Below are 19,924 nucleotides of genomic sequence, written 5' to 3' on the forward strand. Positions count from 1 at the left end.
GTGAGTCTGGATATTGTCCACACATTCTCAGTCCAAGGTTTTCTTCTCCAGACCTTTCCCAGGAAGCTAGAAGCACTAAGTATCTGGATCTGTGGTTTCAAAAGTGAGTGGCCACCATACTGGCTAATTTTGACCATTGTATGAACATCTCCTAGTAAGTGTTGCTTTGCTCTGGTAACGACAAGGGTTACATGACCAAGTCCTTTATATAGTCATCTCCGTATCTGCTCTTACACCTAATTCATTACCTCTACTCTGGAGGCAGTTCATAGAACACCATACAGCCAGTATGTGGTGAAATCTTACCACTTTGCCCTAGAGGGAATTCTGCTTTGTGTCATAGCAGACTAGCAGTCAGGAGACCCAGGCTACCTGTTCAGATGAGCCTTGTGTGTCTCAGTTCCTTCTTCTATAAGGTAGACCCCTCCTCCCTGTCTGTTATCCTTGGTAGACAGGTGAGTGCCCTGTAGAAATCACGTTCTACTGCCAGTTAGGAGAAATTGCTGATGTGGTCATTGCTCCAGCTGAAGAGGGAACTTGTAGGACCGCCCATGTGGCTAAGCCCTGAAGTCTTCTTTTCTAGGGCCAGCGTTGGCATCAAGGGAGTGGCTATTTTGGGCGTACCTGGCAGCCAGGAGATGTGGTTGGATGTATGATTAACCTGGATGATGCTTCAATGATCTTCACACTGAATGGGGAGCTGCTGATCACAAACAAAGGCTCTGAACTTGCCTTCGCGGACTACGAGGTTGAGAATGGTAAATCTACTACCCTCCACCATCCCAAATGTGTGGGGTTACAGGAAAATCCAGGGACAGCTGGCTGAGCTCTTCTCCTTCCTTATTTATTGCCCTTTGCATATTTGAAAGTCTAAAGGTGAAGATTAGCCCTTATACTATGATTTCTGAAGAATTAATACAAATAATAGTGATAATTGCTATCTCTCTCTCTCTCTCCCCATTGCTATCGAGTCAATTCTGACTCATAGCCACCCTATGGACAGAGTACAACTGTCCCATAGGGTTGCCAAAGAGCGCCTGGTGAATTTGAACTGCCGACCTTTTGGTTAGCAGCCAAACTCTTAACCACTACGCCACTAAGATTTCCAATAGTTGGTATATGCAGCATAAATACGTTCTAAAATTACAGACAGATTTACCAGTAAGCTCTCCTGTAATCCCCTCCCCTGCACTTAGCATTTTAGGGTTTCCCAGGATTACAAAAGAAATGCTAATTGTGTATGGACTAATGTCCTCAGCAGGACCAGAAGATCAGTGAATTTAAGAAGTATCCTTTTATTCTAATTTGAATTGTCCATCTGCATGTTCGTCTAATTGAACTTGATGCTTTGATTGAACTTATTGAAACATGAAAGTTTGACTTGGCTGTTCCCCTTGAATGAAATACAATTTACTTTGAAATTCAAGCACATTTGTGAAATCCAAGCACAATGGTACTTACTAATGGCCATGAGTAGACCGAAATCAAGGCAGTGCAGCTACACAAAAAAGCAATTGGTGCTTACTATTTCCTGCCTATGCAACTATGTTATCTACACAAGTTTGTTGCGTGGCATCGAGAGAGTCTTCAGTTAACCTCTCTGGGCTTCACTTTCTTCACCTCTACCAGAGAATAAGAGGATAGATGATGTAAGTGCCCATGTCCTTCCCAGATACAAAATTTGACGTCACTGACTTAGTACTCACTCTGCACACACCCCGTTGCTCAGTGCCATACCACTTTCTGCTGCTTCATTCAAGCTGAGGAGGAGGCAGAGTGGTTGAGAGGAAACAAGGCAGCTCTGGATCCAAAGACCTGGGCTCTCCTTCTGAGTTTGGCCACTCGTGTCTTCTTGGGCTGGCCTCATTTAACCTCTTTGGGCCTCATTTCAGCTTCTGTAAATGATCAGGTCTCCTTCTAGCTCTCAGTTTCTAGGACTTTACAAAAAGAAACAATTTCCCCCTAGAAACGTGAAAGATATAACCTCATAGGCAAGAGCAGCACAGAAATATGAATGTGTATGTATAACATAAAGATTATTTACAGAGTGGCTTTCGTATTACGAATCACTTTCACACTTTCACAGACACCTATTATCTGCAACCTGCACTTCCAACTGTAGCTTCAAAGAGCTCTAAAGATTTTTCTAAGAGCCAGATAGTTGGGAAAATAGAAAGGTTGCTAGTCAATGTATTTTCCCAGAAAGACAGGATGACTAAAGCCAGATGGAGTCATTATTTAATGTCTTCTGAAAAAGGTTTAAAGTCAGATTTTTGAAGAAAGAATTCTGTTTGGGGAGACAAGTGGAACAGATGTCCCCAGCAGAAACAATGGCTCATGTAGTAGTGCAGGGGCAAAGGAGAGGAAATTATGTAGGTGGACATCAGAGCAGTATGAAAGAACCGTCTCCTGATACTGCTTTTGGGAAGCAATATTTAGCAAGTATCCACCACATTCTTATGTTTTTGGAGAAGTACAGCCAGAATGCTCCTTAGAAGCAAGGATGGTGAGACTACGTCTCACATACTTTGGACATGATATCGGGAGGGATCAGTCCCTGGAGAAGGACATCATGCTTGGTAAAGTAGAGGGTCAGCAAAAAAGAGGAAGACCCTCAACGAGATGGATTGACACAGCGGCTGCAACAATGGGCTGAAGTATAACAACAATTGTGAGGATGGCACAGGACCAGGCAGTGTTTCGTTCTGTTATACGTGGGGTCCCTGTGAGTTGGAACCTAACACCAACAACATCCACCATGTACAGTGTTCTCTTCTTTAGGCCAGAAGGAACACAAAGAACTAGAAGATGCAGGCTTATCCCCAAGGAAGGTGCTCGCTGGGGAAAAAAGTCCAAAGACCTGGGTCCTTTTTCTGGCTCTACAATTCTGTAACCTGGGGCAGTTACTTACCTGTGAGTCTTTGGCTCACCTGTAAAAAGGAGATAAGACTCTTGTATGTTGTGCAGTTATGAGAACTTTGTGAAGTCCATAGCCCAGCTCCTCAGGGTGTGGACCACTTGTTAGGGACACAGACTCTCAGAGCCCACGCCAGACCTGCTGAAACAGACTCCATTCTAACAAGATACTCGAGCTATTTTTCTGCACTTTAGTGCTGGAGAAGCAGTAGTCTAAAGGATATACAAATGCCAAGTATTATCAGTATTAAGGAGCTCATTTTCTAGTTATAGAAATATGATGAAAACTCAAAAAGTTAACTAACAATGCAAAGCAATAAGTTATAAATGGTAAATGACTAATACAGAGTGAAAATTCTCTAAGAGTAGGGTTTAAGCTGGACGTTAGAGAATAGAAGGTGGCCACTGGCTAAGGAGAAGCGTATTCCCATCATGTCGTGTGACTAGAGTAATGGCGTAGACTTGGGAAACTGCACAGTAGTGTGAAGCAATTTGATGAAAGATTTGTGTAGGGCATTTATGGGAGATGAAGCTGGAAAGGCAGATAAGGTGCAGCTTATAGCTTCGAATACCAAGGCTGAGCCCTTTTATTCAAGAAACTTTTATTGTCTACTCTGGACCAAGTACACTTGGACTTCACTCTCTAGGAAATGGAGGGCTGCTAAAGAGTTTGAGCAGTGGGTTTCTATAAAGGAGAGAAGGGAAGTGTTTTCAGATAACCGTGGTTTTAGAGATATCTCTGTTGCAATGAAAGAAATAGTTCATAGGTCTTTTGTGTACAGAGACATAATTTGAACTTCAGAATAACAGTCTATTATTAGGAAGCCATTTGGTAATAGAATTGTACTATATGTGTTAACACATTTAATAACACAGAGACAAGATAATTGGAAGGTTCTTTCCGTTCTATCATGGCTCCGGAGTTGGTGGAGGGGCAGCTGAAAAGAAGTCAGCGTGCCATTCTCTGATAACAATAGCCCAGAGCCCAGAATAAACGTATAGCCTCTCTCTGCTCTCTGCATAAAGTGGAAAGAGTAAACAGTTCTTGCCTTGAGCTGTTAGGAAAAGCATCTGTTGAAAATACAACATTTTATGCACTGTAGCCCCCCATAAAGTAAAATCTCCTATCTGGTCATATTCTTATTACCAGCTTGCCAGCCTTGATTCAGGCCATTAGCCCAGTGGGAGTTGCTCTGTGCAGGGATGTCTTTAGCCCTTTAGGGGAAGGAAGGGGGCAGACATTAGAATTCATGGCTGTTTTTTCTTTATGTTATTTGTAAGTTCTTATCTCTGTCCTCTAAGGCATCACAGATGATCTGCTCTTATCTACCTCATTAGAATTTTTTCTAATCCTTGTTCCTACCTTTATCCCTGGCCTGAACCATCGTAGCTCTCAATGTTGTCACTAAAGGCACCTGGAACCTCAAAAGCCTCCAAGGTGAACATTCGCCATTAGCCTTCTCATTTATTCAGTTTGACAGAAAGGAAGATAAAATCGGGAACATCCTGCTAGACCTCAGAATGTGACATCTAGAAGAGACTGGGGGTTGGTCTCCCATGCTGCCTCTCTGCCTGGTGCTCCTCTGAGGGTCTGCCTGCCTCCTGCTCCAGCTGTGTGTTTGTAGGGACAGTCTCCCAGGCTGTTCCTGCCCCCTGGCCTGTCGAGCTTTAATAGGTCCCCGGACTCAGCTGGCAGTTCTTCACCAGGCAGCAGGTAAAACTTATTTGCAGGCAGTGTCACTGCCATCTGTCCACAAAGACATTGGCACCAAGGGTCCCTTTGTCATTCTCTCTTCAGATGGGTGGTGTACTTCAGAAAGTGGCTGTGGCTGGGGAGCACAGCCTCTTGCTTCCTGTGTTTTCTATAAGGCTGGTGGACATCTCACTGATGTCCCTGAGCTCCATCTTCAAGAAGCTGAGCTGGAAATGAAATAAATGAGTGAAGCACATGCTGCAGGATTGAGACTCTCAGAAACACCCCAGGAATGGTCTGAGGCAGCCATCTAGCCACTTTACCCAGAGATCTGTTTTTTCATTGGTAGTACTGGTATGGAGTCCCTGAGTGGGGTAAATGGTTAACACACTCAGCTGCTAACCAAGAGGTTGGAGGTTTAAGTCCAACCTCAGAAGAAAGGCCTGTTGATCTCCTTTCAAACAACCAGCCACTGAAAATCCAGTGGGGAGCACAGTTCTACTCTGTCACACATGGAGTCGCCATGAGTAGAGTTGACTTGATGGCAACTGGTAGTGATTCTCTCATGTCTTTCTTCAGTTTGAAATGGATTGAAGATGAATCCATTGTTAGTATTTTCTGGAAAACTGGTTTCTTTCCAAGTTCTTGAGTTATAAAAAGATGACTTGCCTGGTATCCTCCGTCCTAATCACAAAGCTAGTGTGAGGCTTTGTGATGCAATGTTTATCAGGACCTGGGGTCTTCTACAAAATGTAAATACGTGTGTTCTTGCTATTGCTTTCCTGAGACTGGAAATCTACTTACGGACATCTTGGTTTAGAACGATGCCATTTTCAGATGTTCGCCTCAAACTTCTTCGAAGATATCAGTCAGCATAATTGCATCTATTGGCTGCACCTAGGGAAGGGGGATATTTCTTTTTCCCTTTTATTTTTCTGTAGTCTTAGTTCTTCAGTCTCCTTTGAGATACAAGTCAGTTGAGTTGTTGCAAAAGTGTAAAACCTTGTTTATGAGAGGCAATGCTCGCGGTAATGCCACTCCACCTTACCGAAGGAATCCTCTTATCCAGATCGACTCTAGGGAGCTCTGTGGCCACCAGTGTACAGGTAGCCCTTTTCCTCTAAGGGACCTGGAGTGCTTTGTTGTTATGGGTCTCCACTTCCCCACTCTGGAGGCAAAGTGGTCAAATTATATGACACATAGGGAAATCATTTGAAGGTGAAGGAATAGTCAGTCACCAAGCAAGTCAGTGTCAATAAGAATTAGAAAACAGTCATCCTGGCCTCAGTCCCCATTGCTTGCTTGGACAGACCTTGAGCAAGTTACTCAACTTTTGAAAGCTCAGTTTTCTCATCTGTAAAATGGGCACAATAATGAGATAAATCTGTACAGCACTAAACCCAGTGCCTGGCACTTAGCAAGTACTTGATAAATATAACATTGCAAAGAATGGGAATTCCAGAACACTTAATTTTGCTCGTGAAGAACATTTACATAGATCAAGAGCCAGTTGTTCAGACAGAACAAGGGGATACTGATTGGTTTAAAGTCAGGAAAGGTGCAAGTCAGAGTTGTAGTCTTTCACCATACCTATTTAATCTGTATGCTGAACAAATAATCCGAGAAGCTGGACTATATGAAGAAGAACGGGGCATCAGGATTGGAGGAAGACTCATTAACAACCTGTGTTATGCAGATGACACAACCTTGCTTGCTGAAAGTGAAGAGGACTTGAAGCACTTACTAATGAAGATCAAAGACCACAGCCTTCAGTATGGATTGCATCTCAACATAAAGAAAACAAAAATCCTCACAACTGGACCAATGAGCAACATCATGATAAACGAAGAATGAAGTTGTCAAGGATTTCATTTGACTTGGATCCACAATCAACAGCCATGGAAGCAGCAGTCAAGAAATCAAAAGACACGTTGCATTGGGTAAATCTGCCGCAAAGGACCTCTTTGAAGTGTTGAAGAGCAAAGACGTCGCCTTGAAGACTAAGGTGCGCCTGGCCCAAGCCATGGTATTTTCAATCACATCATATGCATGTGAAAGCTGGACAATGAATAAGGAAGACCGAAGAATTGACGCCTTAGAATTGTGGTGTTGGCAAAGAATGTTGAATATACCACGGACTGCCAAAAGAACGAACAAATCTGTCTTAGAAGAAGTATAGCCAGAATGCTCCTTAGAGGCAAGGATGGCGAGACTGTGTCTTACATACTTTGGATGTGTTGTCAGGAGGGATGAGCCCCTGGAGAAGGACATCATGCTTGGCAGAGTACAGGGTCAGCGGAAAAGAGGAAGACCCTCAACAAGGTGGATTGATACAGTGGCTGCAACAGTGAGCTCAAGCGTAACAATGATTTTAAGGATGGCACAGGACCGGGCAGTGTTTCCTTCTGTTGTGCATAGGGTCGCTATGAGTCGGAATCGACTCAACTGCACCTAACGACAACAACTTTGGTTTATCATGTTGTTGTTGTTTCCCGTACCTTTATCTATCTATCATGCAGAGTTATAAAACTACGTGATGTTCTAATATCTCAAGTGAAGAAATTGTAGAAATGGAGAGATCATTAGCTCCTACCTCTTAGCTGGGTGACGAGAGCAGATTATGTGTGCCCAGAAATCAAATGTTCTTCCCTGAGAGAAAAGTGCTAGAGCCTTAGGGGGATTCATCTTGCCTCTTGGTCCTTTCTGGGCTTTCTCTTCTGCTGGTTTACAGGACTGCCCCAGCTGTACCCACTCAGCCCCCGGAAGGTCCCCACCACTCTCCCTCCCCTTGCTTTCTCTGCATGACTTGGGTTGCTATGCCTTCGTTCTCCTGCAGTGCTCAGCTATTCCCTGCATGGAGGACTTCTGGCCCCCTAAAGGATAGCACTTTACCCTGTAATGAGTTCAGTCCTCTGCCCTGGGACATGACACCCCCGATAGCAGTCATGCCCTCTCTTGCATGCTGATTGACAGCTGGTCTGTGAGTAACGGGCTCACCAGCCCTTCTCATGACCCTGGTCAATTCCTCAGTTTTATCCTCAGGAAAGTGATGCTCTTCTGCTAATAGCTTAGGATGCTGAGGAGCCCACATTCCTTAGAGAAAAAGGTTTCAAGCAGATATCACCCTTCTTCCTTGTGTGTGTATCTTACCTTGTTAGTGAGGCTGTGACTAGGAAGCTATTCATATGTTCCAAGGCTAAAGTTGTCATTATGGCTGGTTCCTACTCAGGCTTTTAAACCTGCTATTCGCTTCTTCCACCACCCAAGTTAATGGAGAAGAAAGGAAAAGAAAGATGTTGTTTAGATGCCTTCTTCTCTGCCCACGTCAAGGTTGGAATGCTTCATGATCATGGCTCTGAGAGGAAGCTTCTGTAGTGATGGTTATCTGGGTTAGGTTGCCCTCCCTTAGCAGAAGCCAGAATGCCATCTTGGGAGGAGTGGGGTTGGTTTATAGCACAACTTTCTGTATTCCATCCATCGTCCCCATTTCTATAAGCTCCTTGGGATTGGGACAGTTACTTCTCCCTTCATATCTTCTCATGGCACATGTAGAGCCCTCTGTCCCCAATGTGGGGCACAAGAAATTTTACTGATGAGCAATCCTTATTCTACACTGTAGCCAGATTTCCAAAGGCTCATTATTTTCACATCTCTTTGTGTAGAATTGAGATGGCATCATCTCTCACAGTCCCTAGCACAAAAGTGCCAGAAGCACAACAGTGCATAGGATGTTACGAGTGAGAACTTGTCCAATTAGCCAGTCCATCTATCTTCCGAGGGGCAGGGCCACCTGTCTACTGTCCATCCTTGGTGGCCCTGAGAGGAGACATTTTGTAGGAACATCACCCTCATTCTTCTAAAATAACTTCAAAGTGCTTTCATATTTCGAAATAGTGTTAGAAGCATCTGGAGTCCCTGGGTGATGCAAACAATGAACAAGCTGCGCTACTAACAGAAAGGTTGGAGGTTTTAGTCTACCCAGAGGTACCTCGGAAGAAAGACCTGGCAGTCTACTTCAGAGGAATCAACATCGGAAGACTTAGGGAGCACAGTTCTACTCTGACACACATGGTGTTGCTGTGAGTCAGAAGCGACTTGATGGCAACTGCCCCTCACCCCTCCGCCATGTGCTGAAGGAGCTCATCACTTCTGAAAGTAGCCAACTTTTTTTGTGAAGGATTTCCTTTTCCCTTATATGGCTTCTTATTTAAATAGAAGCTCCATAGCCTAAATAAAAGGTTATAACATTCATTCTAGGAAGAGTGTATTTTGGTCTTAGACCTTATGAAGGAAAGCAGTTGCTGTTCATTGTAAATTTTCCCAAAATTTCCCCTTAAGTTAACACTCCTGTCCCAGGAGTGGCACCAGTTTTCTTTGTGGTGAGCTCAGACCTCTGCCTTAACGACTGGACAAGGAGCAGTTCGTCCCTTCTAAGCATTCTAGGCAGCCTCAGCTGCCTTCCAGCCTCCTGCCTGCCTTCCACATCCTCCCAAACTCAAGATAATTAGTGCTTTCCCTGCTTTGCCAATGTGTTGGCCCACAATTATGATTTATAAATAGCCCACAAGTAAGAACGCCAGAGAGTTTCAACTCCTGCTTTGGTCTGTTCTGAATGGTAGTTTTTAAAATATGATCAGAATACAGAAGCGAGCTTGGAGGAACAAGAGCTGTAGGAGGGAAGAGAAGAATTTTCTTCTCTTCCTACGTGTAACTCTCCATTCTGCTTAGGTGGGAAGGGGAATGGTAGACTAGGAGCGTGGGAGTTAGTAAATTGTATTTTGTAGAAGAAGGGGAGCGTAGCGCTAGCATTTAAAAACTTGTTAGAATCTCTCAAAACTGGAAGGAGCCACAAAGATGTGGAGGAACTTTAGATGCATACTGCCAAGTGAAAGAAGGCAGCCTGAAAAAGTTCCATATTTTAAGATTCCAACTTACATTTTAGAAATGGCGAAACTATAGAGGAAGGGAAAACATTGATGGTTTCCAGGGGTTTGGGGATGGGGAAAAGGATGACTAGGTAGAGCACAGGGAATTGGATTTTTAGGGTAGTGAACTGTTCTGTGTGATGCTGAAATGGTAGACATGTGAAATTATGTGTTTGTCAAAACCCATAGAACTGCACAAAACATAGAACCCACAACCCACTGCCATCAAGTTGATGCCAACTCGTAGTGACCCTATAGGACAGAGTAGAACTGCCTCACAGGATCTCCAAGGCTGTAAATCTTCGTGGAGGTAGACTGTCATATCTTTCTCCCAAAGAGTGGCTGGTGAGTTCGAACTGCTGACGTTTCAGTTAGCAGCTGAGCTCTTAACCACAGTGCCACCAGGGCTCCACAACACATAGAGTGAACCCTAATGTAAACTATGGACTTTAGTTAATAATAATGTATCAGTATTGGTTCATCAATTGTAAAAAATGTGCCACTTGAATACAAGATGTTACTAATCTCTAAGATACCACTGTTGGTCTCTACTTATCTGGAGCAATAGAGAAAGAAGGAAACCAAAGATGCAATAGAGAAAGAAGGAGACCAGAGACGCAATAGAGAAAGAAGGAAAACAAAGACTCAAAGAAGAAACTAGTCTGCAGGACTGATAATTTACACAAACCATGGCTTCATCTACCCTGAGACCAGAAGAGCTACATGGTGCCCAGCTCCCTCTACTGACTGTTTTGACCAGAGACACAATAGATGGTCAGAAAGGATTGGGAAAATTCTTAAAAAAAGGACAGACTTACTGGACTGGTTGAAACTAGATGAACCCCGAGACTATTGCCCTGAGATACACTTTAAACGTTGAACTGAAACCACTCCCGGAGGTCACCTTTCAGCTAAATGACAGACTGTCTCATGAAATAAACAATATCACGCTTGAGAACTGTGCTCCTGTTTAAAAAATCAGCTATGTAAGACCAAACAGTCAACAGTTACCCTAAAGCAAAGATGAGAAGGTAAGAAGGGGCAGGGAAACTAGATTAATGGAAACAAAACAACCAGAATGGTAATATGAGACTGTTAATACATTGTGAAAAATGTAACCATGTCACATTTTGTACAGAAATTGTTAAAAGGGAACCTAATTTGCTATGTAAACTTTTACCAAAAACACAATTTTTTTTTTTTTTAAAGATGTTACTAATAGAAGAAACTGTTCAGAGAAGAGAAGGGTATATAGAAATTCTCTGTACTTTCTGCCCAATTTTACTTTCAACCTAAACCTGCTTTATGAAATAGTTTCGTTAAAAAACAAAAATAGAAGGACCACTGGACTGCTTTAGACCATCATTCTCATTTCACTGGTGAAAACACCAAGGCCCAGAAAAGCTAGGCAGTTTGCACAAAGTCAGTCTTTATGGTTTTTGTTTTGTTTTTTGATAGTTAAAATTTCTCAGGCCTAATATAAATTTTAATTAAGATAAACCGAAAAAACCAAACCTGGCACCATCCAGATGATTCCTACTCATAGCAACCCTATAGAACAGAGTAGAACTGCCCCACAGGGTTTCCAAGGAGCGCCTGGTAGATTGGAACTGCCGACCTTTTGGTTAACAGCCTGAGCTCTTAACCACTGCATCACCAGGGCTCCTTAGTTAAGATATACATAAGGAATTTCACATTTTTTTTCTCTCATTACTTTACTTTGACATTTGATATTTATTTACATCTTAAAAATAACCACAGTTGGATGACTCCTTTTTTCTAAAAAGATTTTGATCCAAGCTCATGTTTCTTTCCCATATACCAAGGGCAGTGATCGGCTCCATTTCCAGGTAGCCTCCTGTTGTTGAGTTTATGTGCCAGGAAGAGTGGCAAAGGGCTGCGGCTCATCTTTCCTTCTGTGGCTCAGAGCTCTTATGGAAATGAAGGTTCAGCTTCCTCACAGTGTCCTAGAGTGGTACCTGCTGGCTGAAGCAGGGCTCCCTTTGACCCTTCTGCAGGCTTTGTGCCCATCTGCTCTCTGGGGCTGTCTCAGATTGGCCGCATGAACCTTGGGACAGATGCCAGCACCTTCAAGTATTACACCATGTGCGGCCTCCAAGAGGGCTTTGAGCCTTTTGCTGTCAACATGAACCGAGATGTTGCGATGTGGTTCAGCAAACGCCTCCCAACATTTGTCAACGTGCCAAAGGATCATCCACACATAGAGGTAACGTTACACACCGGAGGTGGCTCTGGCAAAGCAGGTGGGTCAAAGCACTAAGCTTCCGCTAATTCTCCTGTCAACAGGCAGCTGCTTACCTAAGTCCACGGCCCAGCTGCTGCCCAGCCACTTCTCCACTGCCCTCAGAGCTGTAACTGCAGGCACCTTGCTTGGGGCAGCTCAGTTGCATCTTGCAGGGGACAATGACTTTGGAGAGAGAACCCCAAGCCCTTTGGGCTACTGTGTTTTCTCCAGACCTTCTTAAGTTGCTATTGTAATACCAATATAGTAGCCAGAGACTTTCAGTGTTCTTTAAAAAAAATTTCAGCACATATGCTCAGGACTGTATTTCCTGAGCGTGATTCTTATCTTTTCATAATGTGCTGTGTTTTCAGCCCTGTTTAATTTCTTTGGTACCATTTCCAAGATGTTAGGCAGAAGTGTGCAGGACTTGATCATGAAGCTCCCACCTTGTAGAAGGAGCTGAGAAGAGCCCAGGGTGTAAGGAGCCTGGTTTCGATTCTGATTCTCCATCTACTTGCCTCTGCTTTGCCCAAGCTCACCATGGACTTTTCGGGGGGGTGGATGGGGCTGGTGGAAAGCCAAACAAATCGGCTCCACTGAACCATTAGTTAGACTAGATTCAGCACTTGTTTTCACCTGACTATAAGTTTCTGTAATTCACCCTCCAGCCTGAATTCTACAAGCTCATGATCCCTAACTTTCCTCCCACCCCAAGCCTTCAATAGCACAGACTGTGATTGCCCCAAGTCCCCCCTGACCAGTACTTTAGAAAGGTGGCTCTGAAACTTTTGGAGGTCATGAGCCCTTTGACAAACTGATGAAATGGAGTTGCCCTCCGTTTAGAAAAATGTACAAACTATACAAAAATATTTAAGCATACTCATGGACCCCAGAGTAAGAACCATTGTCTAGAGAACAGGGGAAATGGCCAGATTGTAAGAAAATTCTTACTGTACGTCTCAGTTTACTTCCTCTGCCACTCACTGCCCCCTCCCCCCCCCCCAATTTCAAAAATCCAATTTTGATCTCTCCTCCTCCCACACCCCTGCAATGCTTGTGCACTGGTACAGCGACTTCCCCGGTGCTAAATGGAGACCCTGGAAGCCTCAGCCCTTGGACTCTGACTGTGTGGCAGAGATGGGAAATAATCTGGTTATTCTCATGCCCGTTACAAGGAAAACCTTTGGAAAGTTTTTTTCTTTTGCCACCTCCCCCTGTCTAGTGTACTTGTTCAGCTATAACAGAAATTCCACAAGCAGGTGGCTTTAACAAACAGAAATTTATTTTCTCACAGTTTAGGAGGCTAGAAGTCCAAATTCAGGGTATTGGCTCTAGGGAAAGCTTTTTCTCTTGGTTGGCTCTGGGATAAGGTCCTGTCCCTCTTCAGCTTCTGTTCCTCAGTTCCTTGGTGATCTTCATGTGGCGTGTATCTTCCCCTCCATTAGTGCTTGCTCCTCTGTGCCTGATCTGCTCTTTTTATATCCTAAAGGTGATTGGCTTAAAACACATCCTACGCTGATATGGTCTTAACATAACAAAGGAGATCCTCTATTCCCAAATGGGATGACACCCATAAGTATAGGGGTTTAGGATTTATAACTCACTTTTGGGGGGGACACAATTCAATCCATAACACCCCCTAACCTGACAGATCAGCCTCTGTGGACACTGCACTCCATCACCCAGATACCACTCCCCAGTCTGGCACCTATTTTCCACCCTTGAACTTGAAAAAAAAAACCCGGTGGGTACGTTTTCAAACCTCCAGTGTCCCCAGCTAGAAGCAGATCTGTTATTTCCTCTAGTGCAGGGTCCGAGTGGTGATAAGAATAATAGTCTTGGTTCTCCCTGGTGACAACTCACTTTGAGAGTTCACAGAATGCCCTGTCGCACATTATGTCAATGAGGGAGAGGGACAGGGTCAAGGTCAGGCCCTCAGGTGTATCAGGATAAGGACAGGTGGTGTTTCCAGGTCATGAGGATTGACGGCACCATGGACAGCCCACCATGCCTCAAGGTGTCCCACAAGACGTTCGGCACACAGAACAGCAGCGCCGGCATGATCTACTGCCGCCTGAGCATGCCCGTGGAGTGCCACTCCTCCTTCAGCCACATCCCCTGCCTGGACAGTGATGCTTTCCAGAAAAGGTGAGGGCGCAGCCGCCCCTCTCAGAGGGGCTCCTGTGCCTGCTGCAGGGTTGGCTTTTTGTGTGTTTTTACTCCACCTCAGCGTGAGAACTCAGTGCATAGGTTCTACCTGCTTCAGTCAGATAGAGGAATGAGGATGTGGGCGTGGGTATGTGTATAGTCCCTTAATTATGTAGTAAACGGAGCCCTGGTGGCACAGTGGTTTAAGAGTTCAGCTGCTAACCAAAAAGGTCAGTGTCATGAAATGAATTATGTCCCCCCAAAAATGTGTCACTTGGGCTGGGCCACGATTCCCAGTATTGGGTGATTTTCCTATATGTTGTAAATCCTGCCTCTGTAATGTTAATGAAGGAGGATGGATGGCAGTTGTGTTAGTGAGGCAGGACTCAACCTACAGGATTGGATTGTGTCTTGAGGCAATGTCTTGAGATTTAAAAGAAAGAAGTGAGCAGAGAGACAGGGGGACCTCATGCTACCAAGAAAACAGCACCAGGAGCAGAGCGTGTCCTTTGGACCCAGGGTCCCTGGGCCTGAGAAGCTCCTCAACTAGGGGAAGATTGAGGACGAGGACCTTTCTCCAGAGCTGACAGAAAGAGAAAGCCTTCCCTTGGAGCGGACGCCCTGAATTTAGACTTTTAGCCTACCTTACTGTGAAGAAATAAACTTTTCTTTGTTAGAGCCATCCACTTGTATTTCTGCTGTAGCAGCACTAGATAACGAAGGCAGTCAGAGTTCGAATTCACCGGCCTCTCCTTGGAAACCCTATGGGGCAGTTCTGCTCTGTCCTACAGGGTTGCTGAGTTGCAATTGACTTGACAGCAGCAGGTATGTAGTGAACAATCAGGCAAATGGAGTCACATCTGGTGAAAAAGTTTCTACTCTTCATGAGTTCCCGAGCTCCTAACCTGCTTGCCACCCACGATGCTTGTGTTTTTGGAGTAAAATAAATGTGAATGCATGTGAGTGTGCAGTCATTGCTTTCCCATGAAGTTAGAAGTTTCTAGAGGCAAATGCTGCCTTCTTTGCATGATTATGGGCAATGTCCCACCCAGCAGTCATGCAAATCATGAGGCATGTGAAGTTTTCCTTCCTGATACGGATTACATTCTCTATTGTCCTTCTTTGATGTCGGTTTTTAATGACTGAGGTGTGTCTTCCTGTCTGGAGCTGTCTTGTCTGGATTTCCTCTAGAGTCTCACTATCTAAGCTTTTAAAACAAGCACAGCTGGTTGGGAAAACAGAATAATCTATTCATAGGCATCCCTACCTATATTTTTACACTCTCTCCCCATCCTCCAACTCTGATCTGTCATCTTAGCTGAGGGACTAGAGTTGGAAAGTCACAGCCTTGCCTTATGGTAGCAGCTTACAAACGAACAAGTCCCAGGACTAGTTGGACTCACTCATGTCTAGGAAATATCCAGCTTCATTAAAACCAAACCAAAAAGCAAACCAGTTGCCGTTGAGTCTATTCCAACCCGTAGTGACCCTATAGGACAGAGTAGAACTGCCCCATAGGGTTTCCAAGGAGTGGCTGGTGGATTCAAACTGCCTGCCAACTTCTTGGTTAGCAGCCAAATGCTTTACCGCTGGTGCCACCATGTCTCCTTGATCATTAAAGGTAGATCAGTTGTCTGTCAGAACTGTGGATTCTTTATAAAGATGACTAACTTAAACATGGATTATTCTCCCCCCAGGAAACAGATGCAAGAAATATTCTCTCATCCAACAACAGTAAGTAAATGTGCTCAATTGTGATTTTAATTATTTGATTCTTTGCTGTGCCTGGTAATATGCCCCTCACAGCAAAGAACTGTCTAGTGATCCTCTTTAATAGCCAATTACTCTATCTTCTAATATCCATCTTGATGCTTCCAGAACAATGATGTTTCCAGAGATGGCATTTCTCAAACGGGGGAAAGAAATACAGCTCTTCAAAGCATAGGAGCAGCTCTAGCTGGTAGTCGTAATTGGGCATCATTTTGTACTTGGTGCCGATTCAGCACTAGGAACCCAGAATTGCCTTTCTGATCAAAACTACCATCGTGGGGGGAGGGGGGACTAATTAAATTCTTTTGTTTGTTCTTTTATATAAACTTCCATGGGTCCGTTCTTCCGTCTCTCCACACAGTGCCAGGAATAATGTTGAAAGCAATTAAATTAGAAGAAGGAGCAGGAAGCGAGCCCAGAAAAAGGAAGTCGCTTTTGGTCCTTTTTCCATAGCTAAGCTTAGTCAAACAGCAGCACATCCTAATTTCCTTTTTTCTCTCATTCTCTCATTTGCACCTGGCAAAACATTAAGTTAGAGGAATTCCTGTCACCCCTTCTATAATGCTGTCCTGCAATCCAGAGTTCAGTAGTTAGCTAGCATCAGGAATAAGGTTCTTGCCTCAGCGTATCACATACTTAGTATATGTAGGAAACTGGGCCAAACACTTTGTGCCACTTTCCCTTTTGATCCGCATGGTAACCCCCAAGATGGATGATATTATCTACTCTGAGGGACAGAGAGGTCAATGACTTGTCCAAAGTCACACAATTAATAACTGACAACACCAGGATTTAAGCCCAGGTTTATCTGGCTGACCTGCTTTTCTCCTGGTCCAGAAAATTTGATGGAATACAAATAAGAGTTAGCTTATTAAGAATAAATTTGCTTAATTTCATAAAGAAAATTATGAAACAATACCTATTTCAGTGCTTTAGCTGCTATTATAACATGTCATAGCTTCCCAGAGCTCACATAACAAAATATCACGAACTAGATAACTTACAAAACCTGTTGCCGTTGAGTCAATTCCGACTCATAGTCACAAGCGATCCTATAGGACAGAGCAGAGCTGCCCCATAGAGTTTCCAAGGATTGCCTGGTGGATTCGAACTGCTGACCTTCTGGTTAGCAGCTGTAGCTCTTAACCACTGTACCACCAGAGTTTCCAGGTGACTTATAAGAATAGAAATTTGTCTCGCAGCTCTGGAGGCTGGGAGTCCAAGAACAGTGTCAGCCATGTTGGTTTCTTTTCAGGCCTGGAGGGAGAATCTGTTCCATGCCTCTCTCCTAGCTTCTGGTAGCTCCAGACATTCTTTGGGTTGCAGCTGCAGTGTCACGTGGCACCCTTCCTCTGTCTCCCTGCCTCGGTGTCTCTAACCTTGTTTATAAGGACGCGTGTCATACAGAATTGGGACCCAGCCTACTCCAGTGTGACCTCATGTTAACCAAACTGATAACATCATTAAAGACCCTATTTTGAAACAGGATCACATTCACAGGTACTGGAGTTAAGACTTCGATGTATCTTTTTGGGGGGACACAGCTCAACCCGTCACAACATAGTCCTTGTGATAAACTTCGCAAAGTGCCCTTACACCCACCAAGAACTGCTGTATAGTTTTCAACATGGCCTGTCTTGGAGTGTGTCAGCCATACAAAGCACATTTGGCCACAATGCAGGCTTTCATTTTGCAGCCTCTTTTTCAAGACTTTCCAGAAAAAAAAAAACAAACTATGCTATAGAAGTAAAAGTGGAGCAAAAGTGCTCTGACCCTTGACTGTAATCTTCCAGAGGGCAAGGTCCGTGCCCACCTCTCCCCTGCAGTCTGGGTCTGCCTGGTGCCCAGCAGAAGGCGCTTGTTCTGTACTGACCATTTTAAATGGCAGTCACTGTGTTCATCAACCACGTCTTCTGGGCAAAGGGTGGGAGATTGAGCGCTTGCTTTTCCAGGTGCTAAAGCAAAACAGAGAAGGGGAAAATGAGGAAGCCAAGTTCACTATTCAGTCCTCCTTTCAAGTCTAGAGTGACCAGTCATCTCTGTGACAGTATGTGCCTTTTAAGAATAAAGGTCCGAGTAGGCAGATGCATCCTCTCTGCCCGTGGAGCCTACTCTTCCACATGGCTCCTCACTCCTCTCTGTGGTCTCCCCACAGCAGTGCTACTACGCGATCCGCATCTTTGCTGGACAGGACCCCACCTGCGTCTGGGTCGGATGGGTGACCCCGGACTATCACTTGTACAGTGAAAAGTTTGACCTGAATAAAAACTGCACAGTGACCGTGACCCTGGGGGATGAGAGGGGCCGGGTCCATGAAAGGTAAGGGGGCTCCCCAGAGAGGCAGGCTGTCCACTGGGCTCCTAATCCCTTCCACAGCATCTTCTCTTCCACCAACCCCCTCAAAAAAAAAAAAGGAGGGGGGGAATATCCCAATCTCTCTTCAAAGGGGGAAATGAAGCACAAGCTTAAGTAAACAGGTGAAAGAGGTACTGTGGTGGTGAGGAGTGTATTGGTGCAAATAGAGGGCATTTCACCCTGTTTCTAAAGCATGACCGAGGGTTGGGAGATACAGAGAGGGAAGTGGAAGATATGGGGTCAGTCTTAAAATTTTCTCCATGATTTCTGGGCAAGCCCCAAATCCTGTGATGTCAGAATGAGACAGAATTCCCTGAGTGCTTGGAAGACGTTGATTCAGAAGAAATAAAAAGATACACCACGTTATACAGCAACTGAGAAGCTAAGAACTTCTCATCCCAAGAGTCTGTGATGTCTGGAAACCTAAAGAACATAAGAGATATAGCAAGTTTGTGAACAACAATTGCTCAGTTGAAATTAGGGATCTTTAGGGGGCAAATGGGTTTTAGGCACACCCATGCCCGCCCACCGGCACACTAGTACTGTGGTCAAAGAATCCGCAGCCAGATGTGCCCTAGAGGTGACCCAGGAGACCAGGCCTTATGGTCTCCATCCATGTTTCCCATCTATATAGGATATGATAGTGTTTTCCCTGTTCAGACATGTATAGAGATAGAATAAGTTGTTTCTCAAGCTGGCCTTTCCTCCCTGCAAAGTGAGGAGCATTGTAAAATCAGTCCTCTGTAGATACCACTGGCCTGTCAAGGTCTAGTGGCCAGAGGTCAGTCACATCACTGTGTCATCACGGATCAGTGTGGGAAGGTGGTCAGGAACATGGGCTCTGGAAGCACACTGCCTGAGTCTTAAACTAGGTTCCAGTACCTACTAGGTCTTTGACCATCAACCAGTCACTGGTCCTCCTGGGCTCCTATTTCCTCATCTATAAAATGAGAATAATGGTACCAGTCTCACAGAATGGTTGTGAGGATTAAATGAGTTAATACACAGAAAAATGCTTGGAACAATTCCTGAATCCAAGCATTCAGTAAGTATCAGCTACTATTGTTACCAGGAGTTCTAAAGGTAGCACAGAAGGCTAATACACTTGGCTGCTAACCAAGAGGTTAGCAATTTTGAGTCCACCCAGAGGCACCTAGGAAGAAAGGCCTGACAGCGTGCTGCTGGAAAATCTCAGCTATTGAAAACTGTGGAGCACAGTTCTACTCTGACACACACAGGGTTGCCATAAGTTGAAATCAACAGCAAATGGACATAATTATCATTATTGAATGTCCATCATGGTAAGAGACCCGCAGCAGATGCTATACAACATCTGGTTTAGGTTGGAAAGAAAAGCATGTCTACCCAATGTGACCAGTCCAAAATTTGTTCTGCAGCCAAAAGAACAAAAGGCAGAAGTGTCCATCTGGTTGGGTCCACTGCCCCCATTTGTAGGCCCTGCCTCCTCAGGCAGATTACCTGATTTATCTGAGCCTCAGTGACCACATTTATTGTGAAAATTAACCAACACGTTAGCACCTAGAATAAGACCCAGTATACAGTAGATAAGCTCACTAATTCTCTCCTGCGTAGTGACAAATAAATACAAGTTCAATTTTCACGTGTTTTAGGGTATTTTGCATTTGGTCCTTTAAAATATTGCCAAAGCCTGCCACTTCACACTCCCACAGCTTCCATACATCATTAATTGGATTCTTTGTTAGTCCTAACTGTGTTTAGTACTTTAAACACTGAAAAGCAATAATAACATGGCTGCAGTTTAACCTTTATGGAAATTTAACAATAGCCATAACTTTTTAGAAAAGGCAGTTTAGCCCCTACCTGAGGTTATCCATACTGAGAAAATGGCCC

General features: G+C 44.3%; 1 protein-coding gene across 1 annotated transcript in view; it reads left to right on the forward strand.

The window, feature by feature from the left end:
• Positions 1 to 19,924, forward strand: part of RYR3 (ryanodine receptor 3) — a 626,301-nt gene that overhangs the window by 368,870 nt on the left and 237,507 nt on the right. Inside the window, 5 exon segments of the mRNA XM_049899608.1 lie at positions 584 to 758; positions 11,553 to 11,761; positions 13,752 to 13,927; positions 15,625 to 15,661; positions 17,853 to 18,016. Coding sequence (XP_049755565.1) covers positions 584 to 758; positions 11,553 to 11,761; positions 13,752 to 13,927; positions 15,625 to 15,661; positions 17,853 to 18,016 — 761 coding nt within the window.

The sequence above is a fragment of the Elephas maximus genome, chromosome 10 (genome assembly GCF_024166365.1).
Source record: "Elephas maximus indicus isolate mEleMax1 chromosome 10, mEleMax1 primary haplotype, whole genome shotgun sequence".
NCBI classification, from domain to species: Eukaryota; Metazoa; Chordata; class Mammalia; order Proboscidea; family Elephantidae; genus Elephas; species Elephas maximus.